At 37.3% G+C, this 19948-nt stretch overlaps 1 protein-coding gene across 3 annotated transcripts in view; it reads left to right on the top strand.

Annotated features, from left to right (window-relative positions):
- The window catches only part of ADGRV1 (adhesion G protein-coupled receptor V1), a 541343-nt gene that overhangs the window by 207265 nt on the left and 314130 nt on the right, over nt 1-19948 (top strand). For all 3 annotated transcript variants that reach the window (XM_032335763.1, XM_032335762.1, XM_032335765.1), the window contains 5 exons: nt 4568-4742; nt 5631-5766; nt 7671-8779; nt 11820-11937; nt 12828-12999. In XM_032335763.1, coding sequence (XP_032191654.1) covers nt 4568-4742; nt 5631-5766; nt 7671-8779; nt 11820-11937; nt 12828-12999 — 1710 coding nt within the window. The remainder of the gene's footprint in view (nt 1-4567; nt 4743-5630; nt 5767-7670; nt 8780-11819; nt 11938-12827; nt 13000-19948) is intronic.

Here is a 19948-nt window from a genome sequence, read left to right as displayed (position 1 = left end):
TGGTCTGTTCTACTGTTCTTTTGGTTTCTGTTTCATTGATTTCTGCTCTGATCTTTATTATTTCTCTTCTCCTGCTGGGTTTAGGCTTCATTTGTTCTTCTTTCTCCCACTCCTTTAGGTGTAGGGTTAGGTTTTATACTTGAAACCTTTGTTGTTTCACGAGAAAGGCTTGTATCGCTATATACTTTTCTCAGGACCATCTTTGCTGTGTCCTAAAGATTCTGAACAGTTGTTTTTTCATTTTCATTTGTTTCCATGACTTTTTTCAATTCTTCTTTAATTTCCTTGTTGACCCATTCATTCTTTAGAAGGATGCTCTTTATCCTCCATGTATTTGGGTTCTTTCCAAATTTCCTCTTTGATTGAGTTCTAGCTTCAGAGCATTGTGGTCTAAAAATATGCAGGGTATGATTCCAATCTTTTGATACTGGTTGCAACCTGATTTGTGACCCAGGATGTGGTCTGTTCTGGAGAATGTTCCATGTGCACTAGAGAAGAATGTGTATTCTCTTGCTTTGGGATGGGATGTTCTGAATATATCTGTGATGTCCATCCGGTCCAGTGTGTCATTTGAAGCCTTTATTTCCTTGTTGATCTTTTGCTTAGATGATCTGTCCATTTCAGGGAGGGGGCTGTTAAAGTCCCCTACTATTATTTTATTGTATTATTGTTGATGTGTTTCTTTGATTTTGTTCTTAATTGGCTTATATAATTAGCTGCTCCCATGTTAGGGACACAGGTATTCAAAATTGTTAGACCTTCTTTTTGGATAGAGCCTTTAAGTATGATATAATGTCCTTCTTATTATAGTCTTTGGCTTAAAATCTAATTGATCTGATATAAGTATTGCCACCCCAGCTTTCTTTTGATGTCCATTAGTGTGGGAATTGTTTTTCACCCCCTTGCTTTCAGTCTGGAGGTGTCTTTAGGTCGAAAATGAGTTTCTTATAGATAGCATATCGATGGGTCTTGTTTTTTAATCCATTCTAATACCCTGTGCCTTTTCTTTGGGGGCATTTAGCCCATTTACATTCAGGGTAACTATTGAGAGATATGAATTTAGTGCCATTGTATTGCCTATAAGGTGACTGTTACTGTATATTGTCTCTGTTCCTTTCAGGCTCTATCTTTGCTTAGAGGACCCCTTTTGGTATTTCCTGTAGGGCTGGTTTAGTGTTGGCAATTCTTTTAGTTTTTGTTTGTCCTAAAAGCTTTTTATTGCTCCTTATATTTTAAGTGACAACATAGCTGGAGATAATATTCTTGGCTGCATATTTTTCTTGTTTAGTGCTCTGCATATATCATGCTTGTTCTTTCTGGCCTGCTAAGTCTCTGTGGATAGGTCTGCTGCCAATCTAATGTTTCTACTGTTGTAGGTTACAGAGCTCTTGTCCTGAGCTGCTTTCAGGATTTTTCTCTTTTTCTCTGAGACTTGTAAGTTTTACTATTACATGATGGGGTGTTGACCTATATTTATTGATTTTGAGATGGGTTCTCTATGCCTCCTTGATTTTGATGCCTGTTTCCTTCCCCAAATTAGGGAAGTTCTCTACTATAATTTGTTCCTATATACCTTCTGCCCCCCTCTCTCTCTCTTCTTCTGAGATCCCAATTATTCTAATATTGTTTTGTTTTAAGGTATCATTTATCTCTCGAATTCTCCCCTCATGGTCCAGTAGTTGTTTATCTCTCTTTGTCTCAGCTTCTTTATTCTCCATCATTTGGTCTTCTATATCACTAATTCACTTTTCTGCCTTATTAATCCTAGCAGTTAGAGCCTCCATTTTTGGTTGCATCTCATTAATAGCCTTTTTGATTTTGATTTGGTTAGATTTAAGTTTTTTTATTTCTCCAGAAAAGGATTCTCTAGTGTCTTCTATGCTTTTTTCAAGCCCAGGTAGTATCTTTATAACCATCATTCTGAACTCTAGTTCTGACATCTTACAAATGTTCTTATTGATTGGGTCCCTGGCAGTTGGTTCTGCCTCATTCTTTTTTTTTTTAAGGTGAGTTTTTCCATTTTCTCATTTTGTACAGGTAAGAATAGACAAATGAGAGAATGAAATGCTGAGAGGGTAATAACGACCCCAGAAAAATATACACTAAAGAAACAGAAGACACCTGAAACTGGAGGGAATGAAAGGAAAGGGAAAAAAAAATATTATCAAGCTGATGAATAGAATAGCGCCACACACTTAGATTTTGGATGTATTTTGTTCTGTTATAAGAAACTGCCTCCCAAAATTTTAAAGAGAGAAAAAAAGAAAACACCCCCCACACACACACAAATAAGGGTAAATACAATGAAGGGATGGAATATGACTAAAGATGAAAATTAAAAAAGATTTTAAAAAAGGAGTTGAGGGACGCCTGGGTGGCTCAGTTGGTTAAGCAGCTGCCTTCGGCTCAGGTCATGATCCCAGCATCCTGGGATCGAGTCCCACATCGGGCTCCTTGCTCCGCAGGGAGCCTGCTTCTCCCTCTGACTTTGCCTTCCACTCTGTCTGCCTGTGCTCGCTCTCGCTCTCTCTCTGACAAATAAATAAAAAATCTTTAAAAAAAAATAAAAAAGGAATTGATAAGAAGTTGGTTGAAAAAGGAAAGAAAAAAAATTTAGGAAAGAAAAAGAGAGAATGTGATCAGGCAGGAGACTAGAACAAAGCCATTCAAAAGATTTAGGGTCGGAGCTCCAGTGGCGCAATCGGTTAGCGCGCGCTACTTATACAAAAGATTTAGGGTATATTTTCGTCTGTTAGAAGAAACTGTATCCCCAAATTTTAAAGAATGAAAAATTTATATGTCTACAAAAAATAAGGTTAAATACAATGAAGGTATAGAATGTGACTCTAAAAATGAAAATTATAAAAGATTTTTAAAAAGGAGTTGGTAAGATGTTGCTTGAAAAAGGAGAGAAGAAAAGATTTTAAATTTTTTTTAAAAAAATAAAAATATCACTAAGCTGATTGATTTTTTTAAATAAAAATAATTTAAAAAATTAACTTTGAGAGACTAAAGTATCTTGTGAAAAAAAAACATGAATTCTATGTACTGTATTCCCATAGCTCTGAAGTTTTGCTGTTCTCATTGATTGGTAAACTCAGTCTTGGTGGGATGTTCTTGCTGATCTTCTGCGGGGGAGGCCTGTTGAAGTGATTCTCAAATGTCTTTGCCCAAGGTAGAATTGCACTACCCTTACCAGGGGCTAGGCTAAATAATCTGAGGATCGCTCTTGGTAGTTTTTGTTTCCTGAAAGATTTTCGTACAGCTTTGGAGGACAGGAATGAAAATGGAGGCCTCCCAATCTCTGGCCCCAGAGGAGCTGAGAGCTCAGAGCCCCACTCTTCAGTGACCCCTCAGAGAAAAGCAGTCAATCACTCCTGTGTCCCAGGTCTCTGGCCGCACTCCATTCTCACTCGGACTGTGGCTGAACATTTCTGTCTCTGGTATACGACCCCTTTTGGGGTTTCCAAACATGGCAGATTCCTGTGGTGTGCTCCTGTGCTGCTCCTCCTGGGGGAGGAAGGGGAGTTTCCCTGGATCTGCCACTTGTTGGGTCCCTGCTAGAAGAGTAGTGGCCTGAAATTGCCTCAGATCATGATTTATGGCAAACCCAAGCTGAGAGCCCACTCCTCAGCAACATCTCTATGGTCAGTTTCCCTGCTCCAATACCTGGGGGCTCTGTCACACTCAGGTACCCCCGGTCTTTCTGTGACCCCGAGGGTCCTGAGACCACACTGTCCGAACAAGGGTTCCACCCCCCACTTAGCCACTGGAGCAACATCCCTCAGCAGAGCTGACTTCAAAAAGTTCTGATTTTGTGCTCCACTGTTCTATCACTTGCTGGGAAGCAGACCCCTCCCCCTTGCAGTCTACCTTCTCGTATATCACCTTGGATTCACTTCTCCACACATCCTACCTACCAGAAAGTGGTTGCTTTTCTGTTCCTAGAATTACTGCTATTCTTTTCTTCAGTCTCCTGTTGAGTTTGTAGGTATTCAGAATGGTTTGATAGCTAGCTGAATGCCTGGGAGCAGATGAAATTTAGGTCTTCTACTCCTCTGCCATTTTACTCCTCTAATTGAATATATTTTAAAACAAGAAAGTATGTTATATAAACAAAGAGAAAGTTGACTTTTAACCCACTTTTCAAAAAAACAGGAAACTTTAGGGAGAAATAAAATATTCTAAGCATGTTTGTACTGTATGGTGTCCTGTATCCTGGGTTTGGCTGAGGGCTTTCTTATTATGGTGTCTGTGCTCACATCCCCTCTGCCCGGCCTGCCCCTGTAGAGGCTCAATTCGATCAGGTTTTGTTCACTCTGCTTGGGTAATCAACCAAACAGCAATACAGCATGAAGAAAATGAAATCCAGTGTATTGCCCAGAACTGTCATCCAGGAGAGTGCTTTCTGCCTGCAAAGGGGTGGATTTAAGTAACAATAGAAGCCCAAAGTCTTATGTAACTAGGAGGTGTGGGTACCCCACCTAACTGAGTCCATTAGCTTTTTGTGGGGATTGTAAATTTGAGGTATTAATAAAAAAAATATTCTAAGCATGTTTTTCCTCAGGTTGGATTTGAATCTATTGCTTTTCCACTCATGGACATGACTGCGGGAACAAGCCAAGTTGTGATTTCTAGGAGAGGCACGTATGGCTCTCTCATGGTTGCCTGGGTGGCTGGATATGCTCCTGGGTTAGAAATCCCCGAATTCATTGTTGTTGGCAACATGACCCCAAAACTAGGTGAGTTGTTGCTTTGCTAAGGTCTTCCCTGTAGAACGCAGAGATAGATGTGTGATTGGCCACTAATTTTCTTCACTTGTCCTTCCTTTTGATAATGAACTCTTTGTTTCCTAATATAGTCCTCTCATATTTTAGTGATCAGAGTTCCACAGTCTACTTGGTAAAAATGAGAAACTTTATTCAAATTAAAAACCTCTTATGTCTCCTGGACATAGTGATCACTAAGCTGATTAATTACTCTGTTGATATAGAAGGAGTTTGTTAAAAGTAGTACTAAAAACCTAATGTGGCCCATACAATAATAATAAAAAAAGGCATGCCTTTGTGTTCATTTATGTGTTCACCTGAATATTTCTGACAATGGGACAGCTGTGGCTTCATATCCTTTTTGTTTTTATTATCCCGTTAGCTCTGGGAGGGTCAGTGAGATGTACATGTTAGATGACATGACCTCTACTCCATAGAAGAGACAGGGAGTTAAGGCAAAATTTTGGTGTAGAGATCTTTATTTCAGTTCACATACCTCTCTCCCCAACTTTTTAAATGTGTTACCTCTGGTAAACAGTCACAGAATTCTGGAAAAGACTCTATTTTACTACATCTTTAGGAGTTGAATCCCACGGGTGCCTGGGTGGCTCAGTGGGTTAAAGGCTCTGCCTTCAGCTCAGGTCATGATCCCAGGATCCTGGGATAGAACCCCACATGGGACTCTCTGCTCAACAGGGAGCCTGCTTCCTCCTCTCTCTCTCTCTACCTGCCTCTCTGCTCACTTGTGATCTCTGTCTGTCGAATGAATAAATAAAATCTTTAAAAAAAAAAAAAAAAAGAGTTGAATCCCAGTGTAAGAACTCAGAAATAATACCCTGCTTTCCTTCTATTCCTGTTCAGGGAGCCTTTCATTTTCCCATGGAGAACAAAGGAAAGGAATCTTGCTATGGACGTTTCCCAGTCCTGGTCAGCCAGAGGCCTTTGTTCTTCATCTCTCAGGAGTACAGAGCAGTGCCCCTGGTGGGGCTCGACTTCGGTAAGATCGGCTTCATTCTCAACCAACACAGTCCCTGGGAAGTAATTGGGAATTTATCAGTTGAAACAGAAGAAGACACAAGGATTGCTTTCCCCAAAGCAGCAGCAAGAACGGTTTTAGTGTCAGAGCTACATGTGGCGTGTATGCCAGAGATGCCACGGAGGGAGGCCAACTTCCGTAGAGCCACCACCCACTGCTTGCTGTGAAGAGTATTCTCTCTGACCTCTCTCTCAGTTGTGTTGGTCTCCACATAAATCTGGAATAACATCTCCAATTGTGATAGCAAAGTCACCTATTATTAAAGGAGTCTGTCTTTCTAAGCATCTGCTGAAACACACCTAATTTTCCCAAGGGATTAAGAATAAGAATCAACATTATACCAGGGTTACAATGTGACTTGTACCATTGAGTTTAATTTTTGAGTTTAATTTAAGTCAGTATATTTGCAGATAAATATGTCCCAGACAAAAGCAATTTACTTTTCTCATACCTGGAATGGGCTTGATCAAAACAGCAGAGGAAAGACCTTAGAGGTAGAGTCATGGATTTAGTCCTGGCTCTGCTAATTACTTGCTGTGTGACTTTGGGAAAGTTACTTGATCTTCCTGTTCTTCATTTACTTACTTGGAAAATAGGGGAAAAGTGCAGGCAACACCAATGTGTTCAAGTATGTTTGTATATATGTTTAATTGTAGGAGATATTGATTGACAAATCAATTATAGTTTTAGATTATACATATGCCAATTAAAAAATGTTTGGCCACATAATGTATTGCTGGGTAACAAATTTAAATGCCTTAACAACAGCAACAGTTAACAGTTTTGTAGTACTTACCCTAGATCAGGCATTGCTTTTAAATTATATATACATACACACACACACACACACACACACATATGTATAAAATAAGTTTTATGTGTATATAAAATATTCATATATATGTATATAATTTATATGTGTATATGTGTGTAGTATGTGTTTATATATATTTAGTATGTATATATATGTTTACTATTACTCTTCCCAATAGCCATATGGCATGGATACTAGGGATATTAGTAGTCCCATTAGATGAAGAAAGGACTCACAGACATATAATTGACCCACACAGCTAATAAGGTTGGGACCATGATTTGAATCCAGGTTGCCTTCTACTGTCTGAACTCATAACCACTGTTCTATGTGTTGAATGATGGGTTCTTGACAATAGAGAGTGATGGTTTTGGGGTGTCCTCACTAAAGGATTAAAGAACATTAAGAACATTTTTTTAAAAAAGCAAAAAAAACAACCTGTCAGTGAAAGAAAGTATGTCTGTGGCCTGAATTCTGCTGATGGGCCACCTGTGTTAGCTCTGGCAAAGCTATTAACTCCCAACAAAACTCCATAGCAAAAAGCTAAGGATAAATCTCTCAATCATGGATGTTTCTTCAAATTTGTATGTAAGATTTTTAGCAACAATTATGTGAGATAATAGTTTCATTACTGGCCACCTGGAACAAGCAAGGATTTTACACCAAATAGGGAAAACTGTTTCTATTTAGTAGATAAGAAATCTGGCTGACATCCACAGATCTTAAATTTTTGGCTCCCTGTGTACTGATCCTAAGAGAGAGCCTGATATTTCAGATTCTTGAGAGAGCTTCTCTGGTATAAACTGGAGAAACAGACCAGAGACCTAGAAACTCTTCACTGTGCTCCAACGTGTGAGGTTTGTCCCCCAGCTTCTGTTCTTACATTTCATGTGTTCTGGTGTATTCATTGATAAGTAAGTAGGGTTTTGGGAACTTTTAAAGGGCATACCATCTTTAAGATGCCCTCATGAGAAGCACTTTAAGTATTTGAAAAAGAATCTCTACAATGATATTCCTATGTTTTATCAGTTCTTTAATTTTTTTTTTTCAGATCAGGTTTCACCTTTGCTGAAATTGAACCAATGGGAGTCTTTCAATTTTCCCCTAGTTCTAGAAATGTCATGGTGTCAGAGGATACACAGATGATCAGATTATATGTCCAAAGACTGTTTGGCTTCCATGGTGATCTTGTTAAAATTTCCTATCAGACAGCTGCAGGAAGTGCAAAGCCTCTGGAAGACTTTGAGCCTGTTAAGAATGGGGAATTGCTTTTTCAAAAATTCCAACCTGAGGTGGATTTTGAAATAATCATTATTAATGACCAGCTTCCCGAGGAAGAGGAAATTTTTTACATTAATCTAACTTCAGTAGAAATGACAGGATTACAAAAGTTAGATGCCCGTTGGAGACCACGCCTCAATCTAGATTTTAGCGTGGCATTGATCACAATATTGGATAACGATGATCCGGCAGGAATGGATATTTCTTTCCCTAAGACAACTGTGGCTGTAGCAGTTAACACAGCTCTCATTCCCGCAGTAACTGACTTCTCAACCACATACCCTGACACAACCAAGATAACGGCTGTTCCACAGCCCACTGAAATGATTGCTGTTATTACCGAGGCAGCTGGTGTATCTGCCATCCCTGAGAAACTTGTCACCGTTCCGGATACATCTGCCTTGTCTGAGAAGCCTGATGTGGGCACTGTGACTGCAAATGTTTCCATCCGTGGAATCTTTAGTCTTGGGCCACCTATTGTTTATGTTGAAGAAGAGGTGAAAAACGGTACACTTAATGCTGCAGAAATTCTCATCCGAAGAACTGGTGGGTCTACTGGCAATGTCACCATAACCGTTAAAACTTTTGGTGAAAGATCTGCTCAGAGGGAACCAAATGCTTTGCCCTTTCATGATAGCTATGGAATTTCCAACCTAACGTGGGCTACTGAAGAAGAAGATTTTGAAGAACAAACTCTTATCCTTACGTTTGTAGATGGAGAAAGAGAACGTAAAGTATTGGTTCAGATTTTGGATGATGATGAGCCTGAGGGGCAGGAATTCTTCTACGTGTTTCTCACAGACCCTCAAGGGGGGGCACAGATTGTGAGGGGGAAGGATGACAGTGGATTTGCAGCTTTTGCCAGGATCATTATTACAGGTATATTTCTGGAGTAATGGACATAAAAATGTGCTCATGCTACAGAATTTGTAATAATAGTATTCTGTCTTAAATTTAATTTGAGAGGGTGAATTACTTGAATCACTGATAGTTACTCATTAAACATTGTTTTCTTGTGGCATAGACCCATAACGTGAACTCATGATGTCGTTCTGAGGCGCCACGCTAGAATTTAATGGACTGTAAATGTCACTTAGCTCTGAGCCAGTTAAACAATCTATAACATTTATACTTTCACAATATAGGGAAGATCTTAAAAATGCATAAGTCTGTGTTCTTCCCCTGGAAAATATTTAATTTAATCATCCAAACACATGATTGGCTATCCTGTTCTGAAACCTCATTCTGAATTTCCAAACCACTTTCAATAATCCATCCCCCAAATCTAAGTCTCATTACTAGGAAATTCTTCCTTTATGTTGGGAAATAGATTAAAACTATTTTTTTGGTCGTTCTCCTTTTGAACCAATGCAGTTTATATAACTTTTTTTTTTTTAACATTGGGTGTATGTATTACAGTAGTTTAAATATTTAGTGATTTTTTAAAAAGAATTCCTCATGCATCTTCTAAAAAGTTTTCAGTTATAGTTTGTAGTTTTCATCTGAAATCATACTGTATTTTCTTACCATGGTTTAGCTCAGTTTGACAGTACCTTATACTAATTAGAGTATTGAGAAGTCCATCTTATGATTCTTACCTACTCTGTTCTTTTTTATAAGCATTTATCAATTTTATATAGTTCTTTACAGTTTCAGATGACACCATGATAAAATAATATAGTGAAAACTAAATGTCATGAAGCCTCTATTTATGGCCCAGATTAACTATCAATTGGGAGACTCAATGAAATCTTTTAGTGTCTACTCTTTATCCTTCTCTTTTACAAAAGGAAAATATTGGAATACACATCTTTACGGTCCACTTTTAGGATTTGATTCCTCCTCCTAGAATTTTTACTGTATTTTAGCCATTCAGTAATAATTGAGTCCTAATTTTTCAATTGTGTAATTCCTTTTATACCTAGCATCATCCCCTTTATGTTACCCAACAAATTTCCACCAGTCAGAATTGTTATTTATTCCTATTCCTCCAGTTTATTGAATCTTATAAATCCTAATTCTATTCACCAAGTTATTTACTGGTTTTGATTCACATTAGCTTAATGCCATCTATATTTTTCTATTAAAATTATTTTGACACTCAACAACCTCCTCTTCCATTCCATGACATAGATATTTAATTATAGTTATTTGAATGTGACCAGGGATGACAGTCAAAATGTTTAGCAACTAGTTTGGCAGAGGCACAGGCCAGCCAAAATGTTGGTTAGAGCTCCTTGCTATCCTAGATAAATCCCTGTCTAACTCTCCAGGCAGTCACTCAGTTGAGCCTCGATGAGGCAGGTACTCGATGTTTACCTTCCCTACATAAAGTACATTGATGACACACAGATAGCAAATAATTGACTCCTTACCTACCTCTTAATGTCACATGATGCAGTTTACCTGGTAACATCTACAGTACATTTGCATGGTCATATTAGTCCATGTTTCCTTATTTGTCTTTTTCCTCTCCTGCTTTTTAACATAGTATTTCCCTTTTGACCACATCATTAATTTTTCCCATTCCTCTTTAGCTAATCTTCATAGTCTTTGCACATTTAGATTTTAGAACAAACTTCTAAAATAACATCAGGAGAAAACAATTTAATTAGTTTTGGTCTTGATCATTAGCACATTAGAAGTCTTGATTCATCTTACTAGATGAATCAAAGTTACTCTTACAGATGTGGTAAGGGGAGTATTTTGTTCACTAGAACCATGCTAAATGCTATCGCACTGGAAAAGAAAATGCTTGTGCTTGTGAGACATTTATAATCTATTTGGAAAGACCAAAGACCACCAAAATGACAAGGAAACAAATGCTGCTGAGGAAAAAAGTTGATGGCAGGTTCTGATGAGGTTCTGAGGCAGGGCTGAGAAGTGGTCGTAGTGATGAATTGGGTGAGGACGACGATTGGCTCTCATGCAGAAACAAGGCACACGTGAGACACCGGGAAAATACGGTCTACATTGACTCAAACTTTGGACCTGCTGAATAGAGGCTGGTGACTGTTGGCTCTCCCCCAACAGGACCATTAAGCGGTTTTCTATTTCCTTATTTTGATCCCAAACTTCCAAGGTTCCATCTCCTTGGAAGATTAGCAATCAGGTTTTGCAGTGATGGGTACAAATTTAAAGCTTGTGGCTTTGGGAATCATTGCTTTTAGGATCACTTAGCAAAACTGGGCCATTGGGCAATGGAAAGCAGCAGGAACTATGTACTGGCATTTCTCTAGTCTGAGAAGATAGCTTACGTGCTGGCAAAGATTTGGAGTGACCATTTCAGTGTAGTGTGGTCCCTAGACTTGTTCCAGTTTAAACACGATTTGTAGTATGATAGTGCATGTAACCTGAAATGTTGCTCAGAAGTGTTTCTTTTAGTCAGGGATGCTTGGAAGCTCATTAACAGTTCTGTTTTTCTCTGGGGCAGATAACCAAATGCATAACATGAATGCTTTTATAGGGAGGGTAAGTCAGTTAAATGGAGTTCATTACTCAGTAAATATTCATTGAACACTTAAAATGTGCTGGATACTGCACTTGATATTGAGGATACAGCTGTAAATAAAATCATAGCTAGTCCAGTAGGATATAATAACTTTAAACAGTCTCCAATATGTAAAATATAAAGGACTATCATATATAGTCTCAGCAGAGAGAGAGGAGCATGTATGTCAGTGTGGGGAGTAGGTTTTGATGTTTTCTTTCTTCCAGTCTAATGTTCTCCAAGTGTTAGCCACTTTGATATTATAATTTCAATTCTACTCTAATTTTAGTAAAGAGCTTTAAGAATTGTAACTTCCCCTCCTCACTTGTAATTTCTCACTTTTATATCATCTGAGCTGGAAAGAAGAGTGAAGCCCTGGAGATCTTTTAAAGTCTTTAGTAAGTAATAACCCTCCATTTTTCTTCTCAGGGAGTGATCTTCACAATGGCATCATAGGATTCAGTGAGGAGTCCCAGAGTGGACTGGAGCTGGGTGAAGGGTCGGATAAAAACAGACTGCATCTTACCGTAACAAGGCAACCCAACAGGTATGTTGATATGCATGTAGAAGATGTAACATCCTATGTGTCTGTACAGTATCTAACTTGGATTCATAAAATGGTAAAAGACAGAATGAAATGCTAATAGAAGGTAGCATGGAATTTGGTATGTTAGTGTCAGATGCTTTCATTTTGGGGGGGTTTTAGGGGGGGTTGTTTTATTTTGTTTGCTCTCATTCTTCATCTTTGAATTTAACACACTTGGTTAATGAGTATAACCTAGGGCCACCTTGAATGTTTTGTACTTCATAAAGTACCATACAGATGTCAGCTTATGTAAGTCTTCACTTCAGCGTATCTACTCTTTAATGTTAGGGAAACTTGAAGTACCAAAATTTTGCTTGCAACTTAATACTCTAACAGTACCCATCTTCCAAATGCTCATCACAGATGTGCATCTGGTATATACCCATGTACACGGAGATAAATGTCCTTTTCCATTTTGGACATAAATTCTCTGGAAACGTAGGTCATCCCCTGCCCTTTATTTTTATAATAACAACCATTCTTAGCGGTAGCGTGTTTCCTTTAGAAGAATTCTCAACAAGTAAAGAACATTTACTTGAAGGCAAGGGTACTCTCTAATTTTTTTTTTTCATATTTCTGGTACACAATAGGCATAGTACGCAGAAAAGTATTATTTGTTTCCTTTGATACATGGTAGTTTAAGAAATAACTTAGTATTGAATAGAGTGTGATGGAAGAATGCCACTTAAACGCTGGCATTAGTTTCTTAACAGTAATGAGGAGAACTGGTTATTTTCAGCTTTATCAATGGTCCCAGAAGTGCTCTGCTTTGGGAGGAAGAAGTCCACTTAAGCACAGTGATGACACATTCTGCATTAGACACATTTGCATGGGTTTTGCTTTGTTCCTAGGGCCTTTGAAGATGTCATGGTCTTTTGGCGGGTCACATTTAACACAACAGCAACCGTGCTCAAGAAAGACGGTGTGAACCTGATGGATGAACTTCTCTCTGTGTCAGGGACCACAACCTGTATGGTGGGTCAAATAAAGTGCGTGATCACCATTGAGCTCAAATCGGGGAAGGTAAGAAATGATGAGGGACTGTATTTTCAACTTCTAATTATATATCTTTAAAGTTAGTAATTTTAAAGTCATTTTATTGAAATTTACACATTGGTTATATTGAGATTCTTTGTGTCTCACCTGGCTATAATATCTAAATCTCTTATGGATAATAGACTTAAGATTTACACATTATGACATTATGAATTTTTTAGATGTGCACCTAGAACTAATACAATGTTATATGTCAATAATATCTCAATAAAAAAAAAAAAACCTCGTCAGTTTTCTCCATTTCTGTTTTTTGTCATTTCCAAGATTCTTCCTGGACCAAGTGCTCAGGGAATGATCCCTTGATGCCCTTTTCCTCCAGATTAATATTTCTGGGGGAAAAAAAACCACATTTTGATTACTCTGAATGTTTAATGTTATGTTTTTGTCATCCTTGTAGTTTTGGCCAAATCAACATTATATCCATAGATTTTATGCATAGAATGTAAGTTTTCTCATTCTCTATTCATATTTGGTTTAAGAGTTCAGTTTTGATTTACTGAAAAAGCACTGAGGCTATGCTTGGTGGGCTTTTGGATAAATTTCTGTGCATTCATGTTGCTCAAGGCACTTAGGAAACAAGCATGCTCCTGCCTTTCCATAGGAACCTGCATTAGTCATATGGTATTAGTCACTGCCAACTTACCAGAGCTTAAGTCATTTAGTAAATGTGTGTGACCTTTTTTTAATGTGATAATTTAATGCATAACGAGCACTCAGTAGTGTTTTTTCTGTCTACTGCTTAGTTTCTTAAATTCAGATATTTAATACAAAAACTAGGAATAATATTATGAATGTTCAAAAGTACCATGGTTTCTTTGAAACTGCAGAAAAAAACATGCACAAATACAATTTTTTCAGAACATGTAACTATGCTTAAACCCATTCTAAATAGCAATATTGTAGATTTTTTTTTCACTTTTTTCTCTACTTATTTTTTCATTTTCTGAGGATTACTATACCAGTTAGATTGATCTTCTCTGAGGTTAACAGTAATGCTTATTTTCATACTGTCCCTTTCATACCTTTCATACATACTATTTTCATACCTTTTATAAGAATTAAAATTGTAATAATTTTACTGGTTCCAAAAGAGAAATAATACTTATTTCTGAAGATGACATATTCATGGTTTTTGCCACTTTGTTCTTAGTTAGGATTATGGGACCTGGTTCTTGTCTAAAGTTGTTTCAGATGAGAATTGCTGATCATCTGGTTGGGATCTATTTTTGGGACTTCACTTGTTAGATCATTATGTATATATTTTTTAAATATATGCCTTACAGGTTGCTTTTTCTTAACACCGTATGTTTTCTCCAGAATGATTTGTTCTTTGGACTTGGCGGGATCGGCTTTACATTAACTATTGGCCCATTACTCTCTCCCCCCTCTCTCTCTCTCTTTTTTAAAGATTTTACTTATTTGAGAGAGAGTGCACAAGCCGGGGTAGAGAGAGAGAGGGAGAGGCAGACTCCGCATTAAGCCGGGAGCCCTTTTCAGGGCTTGATCCTAGCTAGGACCCTGGGATCATGACCTGAGCCAAAGGCAGATGCTTAGCCGACTCAGCCACCCAGGCACCTCTGCCCTATTGCTCTTGAATGTGGAGCTGGTCTATTAGAGGTGTTAGAAATATATGCCTGACTTTTTGGTATCTTGTTATATTTAGAAGGGCACCCTAGAGGCTTCATCTCATAAAAGATGAGATAACGAATCTCTGTTCTTATTACACCTCTTTTAGTTCACCTCTTCTATGATAATGGAATGCAGAGTTGTGTTATCTTCCAACTTGCATGCAACTACCAGCATTCTTTCACTTCTGACTTGCTTTCATCTTCATTTATGTGTGTTTCATAGGTCCTAATACTTTACTGCTCTTGTTGGTACAATTCTTACTTTTTCTAGGAAGGATTATTTTATTCACAGTTTTTTGTTAGCTCCTTTCTACTTACATATAGAAAAAATATTTATCATTCTTTAATAAATGAACACATACTTAATCAAAGACCTAGATGTCCAGGTATGTTAACACTCTTCTTCAAATTAAAATTAATTAAATACTGAGTACATACTATTTTACTCACACTTATTTTCTATTATAACCACTTTTTTGTACACTACAGTAACTTTTCTCCTTTAGGTACTGTTATAGACTCAAATTTTTTAATTAATTTTTTTTTATTTTTTATTGACACAATGCTACATTAGTTTCAAGTACGGCATAGTGATTTAACAAGTCTATACATTATATTATGCTCACTGCAAGTATAGCTACCATTAGTCGCCATATAATGCTATTATAATATCATTGGCTATATTCCTCATGCTGTATCATTCATCCCCGTGACTTATTCATTCCATAACCGGAGTGTGTTTCTCCTACTCCCTTGTACCCACACAGCCTATCCCCCCACCCCTTCCTCTCGGGCAACCACCAGGTTGTTCTCTGTTATGGGTCTTTTTCTGCTTTTTTGGTTTTTTGTTCATTTGTTTTGTTTTTTAGATTCCACATACAAGTGGTGAAATCTTATGGTATTTGTCTTTCTCTGTCTGACTTATTTCTCTTAGCATAATATACTCTAAGTCTGTCAGTTAATTTTAATTACTGAATGGCTTTCCTTTTGCTATTCAAGTAGCCATGGCATGGCCACTAGAAGTCTTATTATGGTGATCTTTTGTCTTTTCATATTACTTTAAAACTCTCTGGAAGTATTTTTGCTTTATATCAATAATATATATGTTCCATAGCCATCTTGATTTTTCCTGATCTAAGACATCTAATCAACTACTGTCCAAGGAATTGATTTCTTTCACCAGAAGGAGTTTTAGAAATCTAGATATGCATGGGAGTTGATGGTTGGCAAAGGTACTGCTGCTGTGGGTCACCTTGGGTAGTGATAGAGCTAGGAAAAAAAAATTTTTGAAATATTAAATTTCCACTGATTTTTTTTCTAATTTAATGTACCACCTTATGATATTTTACTTTTCTTGAGAAAAATTTCATTAGCTGTTAATTCTTTCTATTGCACAGAAATTTCAATATTCAAAACATTTGATGATGTTACTCTGCTTAAAAACATTTACTTAAGTCCTCTTCTAGGCATTTTTCAAGTAATTTTGTGACTTCAACCCCCACAAGTTCATGTTTCCTGACTCTCCCTTAGGGACTAATCAAAATACCACTTCCTTTAAGATGCCTCCCTGATATCTGCAGTCAGAATTCACTCTCCTCCTCCTCCTCCTCCTCCTCCTGAGAGAGAGAGAGAAAGAGAACGCGCGCGTGCAAGAGCATGAGTGGGGGGAGGGGCAGAGGGAGAGAAAGAATCTTAAGCAGGCTCCACGCTCAACATAGAGCCTGATGCAGGACTTGATCTCAGGACCCTGAGATCATGACCTGAGCCAAAATCAATAGTTGGACACTTAGAGTCACCCAGGAACCCCTCCAGTTAGAATTCTTATTTCTCTAAGTTTACAAAGACTTCTTATCTTTTTTAATGGAAGTTACCAGTAATATATAGTGTAAAAACTTATTATACATATTTTATCTTGACTATTCGACTCCTACCTGCTTGAAAATTAGGACATGGTTTTATTCATCTTTTCCTCCCTTCATCCTTTGTAAATACATGCTGCCTACAGGAGTTCCTGGGAATTCTGTTGTACATTTTATCTCAAATACGATTTTTGGTGAGTTAGAATCTTGGATGGATCTCATGAGACTCAAAATATCTATCTCATATACAGATGTCAACGTTACCATCGTAAGAAAAAAATCTTTTGAGATCAAAGTCCGTTCAATCCTATAATGCTGTTTAGATAAATGCCTTTATCAGTCTTTTGCTGACTTGGTTCTTGTACAGTGAGACTAGTTTGTATTTAGAGATAAAAATGATTTTCATGGAGTGGAAATACCTTATTTGTGACAGTAAGCAGGTATAGTAGTAAAGATCCTGAAAGATAGAGAAATTGAGCTTTGATCTCATTTGAAGGAGGTCTCTACATGCAGGAGAGAGAGGGAAAAGAAAAGAGCTGAACTAAGGGGTGGTCTTGGAGAAGCTGAGAGGAAGAGAGATAGGCTGGGTAGAGTGGTAGATGGGAGGGGAGATTGCTTCCTCTGAGCTTGCCCTACTGGTGAGAGATACCCAAGGAAGCCCTAGCTACTAAAGACATAATTATGGATTAAGAGAATGTTGTGAGTAGTACATAGAATGCTCTGTATATCCTTTTTCCTAACTAGGGAAATGCTGCTAAACCCATTTCTAAGTAGTTTCAGTTACATAAGAGAAAGAATTTGGTTTTACCTATTTCTCTTCCCAGTGTAATACTCCAATCATAGAGTTGAGTTTTCTTCTGCATCCTGAGAAGCAGCTAATTTCCAAAGCATTTTGCTCTCATTGTCTTCCCAGCTGTTAAAAGGCAAAGTATAAGTAAGAGTGATAGACATTCTAGTTGCAGGAAAAGGAAATTTAAAAAGAAGGAAGAAAGTTATATTCTTAGGAGAATGAAAAAATATTTTTCAAAAATATACTGTGAACTTCTAATATGCATTTTAACATCTCACATTTTGTGACCAGAAGGAAACATGACTTTATCTAATTTAAATTCTTTCTTTGTTTGATAAACTGATACTTAGAGATGTAAATGAGACTGGTTCGGTGGCCATGTTTTTCCATAGTAGGCTCTGAGAAATTATTTGGAGGTCCCAGCAGACCTAAGAAACATCTCTACATGTTTACATAAAGAAGGGCTTCAAGGATACTGAACTTGTTTAGGAAAATGGTGGTAAGAGCTTGGACTCTGATGATAGAAGACTTGGTTCAAATCTTAGCTCTTCAGCTAATGAGCTGAGTGACATGGGACAAGTTGCTAAGCCTCCCTGAGCCTCCTGTGTTTCATGGGCTTAATGAGAGCATTGTTAGATTAAATGAGATAATGAATGAGAGAAGTTCCTTGCACAGTTCTTAGAGGGAGTTGCCCCTTCATAAGAGATACAATAATAATTATAGAATTATAATAAGTAATAATTTTTATTATTCAGAGTGGATGAAAATGGAGCCCAAGACAATGTAATTGTTAGTAACATAATTGTAACATGGTAGCTACATTAACACTATTACATATTACATACAATGTAATTGTAATGTAGTAGCTACATTAACACTAGTGGTTACAGAGTTATTACAGCACAGCAACACAACACAGCAAACACATTCATCCATAGAATGACATCACTGATTAATGGTGGTTTCTTCTAATTTCAGTCCAGTCTCCCAACCCTCAACATGAAGTTTGTTTGTTTGTTTGTTTTAAGATTTTATTTGTTTGTCTGACAAAGAGACAGAGAGCACAAGCAGGCAGAGCAGCAGGCAGAGGGAGAGGGAGAAGCAGGCTTCCCGCTGAGCAGAGAGCACAATGCGGGGCCCAATCCCAGGACCGTGGGACTAGGACCTGAGCCTAAGGCAGCTGCTCTACCCACTGAGCCACCCAGGCGCCCCATGAAGTTTTTCTACTCTGTCATATCTCTAATAATCATTTCTACAGTTATCCACTATTTTCATTTTGAAGTTACAAAGAATTTAGGTAACTTTCCCAAGTAAGTTACTTGGCCAAGATTAAAACTTGTCTTTTGAATTCCAGACCATTTCCCCTTTCCCTGCTGCTTTATGGATTGGTTCTATACTAGCAAAATGTGTAAAGATGATAGTGAATTAATTTAGGAGGCATCTCTTCACCCATATAATCTGTTTAAAGTAAACAGATTATTTAAACATTTGTTGTTGCAAATATTTTAAGAAATATGTAAATAAGCAAGATATTATTTTATTATTACTTTGTCTGCTTCCAAGCAGATCTGGGATTGTGAAAAATAATTTTATACTAGTTGAGCAAAAGCTCACCCTGGAAGGCTTCTGACCTAACTAGGAAAGGAACTTAGGGCCGTTACACATGAAATAGGTTCTTGTGAGGTCTCCAAGTCACGTTTAAGTTTAGGGAGGTATAAATATGATCTGTGAGTTTTGGTTTCCCAGTATAATTCAGCCATCTTGTTTGAATAGAGTATTTTTGTTTTAAGACTGAAAGATTCATTTGTCTCTAGTCTAATTATGTGTTGGCACCCATCTGCAGGTTATTCAGTTTTAGATAGTACTTTACTTAGATTATAACTTATTCTTTTGACCCTAAGTTGTTGTAATTACCATTGTAATCATCATCAAAAAGCAAAGAAATATTTCACTAGGGAAAAAAAAGGCAGGAGTCTGTGTTGGAGCATACTATGTTGACATCCTTAGTTACATGAAATTATTGTGATTTCAAGCTTACTCGGCCATTAGGGAATAGTAATTCTTGAATTAGTTACCCATACTTTCCTAGTATTTTAGTTTATTGTAATTGCCAAATTTGGTTTCTCAAAAATGAGACGAATACTATTATCTCCACATTTCAATACTACTGACAGTTGATCAGGTAAAGAATGATATGTGCCATGGGGAAGCTGACTATATTTCTTCAGATAATAAAATGAGGTTAAGTTCATTTGCTGTATGGTTAAGATTTGACTTAGTCTTGGATTTTATTAAAGTGTGTTATATTATTTCATGACATAATGATTCTCCTTAAAATGATCACAAAACAAATGATGAATAAGGCCCCTAATAGGTAAAAATAATGCATTATATCAAACTAGACAATGACACACAGTTGAAAAATGTATCAGCTTAGTTTCTTTGAGTTATGCCAGAAAGCTAAGATTTTTATGTTACTGTGTAAGAGTGAATAAGTAAAAACAGGTAACACTATGTTACAAATTTAATTCAGGCTTTAGAGAATAAATTTTTTGAGATTGTTAAGAAAGAACTGATATGAAACATGACAAACTATAACCAGCAGACTAAATTTAGTCTTATTTGATACTGAATTGGGG

The sequence above is a fragment of the Mustela erminea genome, chromosome 3 (genome assembly GCF_009829155.1).
Source record: "Mustela erminea isolate mMusErm1 chromosome 3, mMusErm1.Pri, whole genome shotgun sequence".
NCBI classification, from domain to species: Eukaryota; Metazoa; Chordata; class Mammalia; order Carnivora; family Mustelidae; genus Mustela; species Mustela erminea.
Note: the sequence above shows the minus strand (reverse complement) of the source record. Positions and strands in the feature narration are given on the sequence as shown.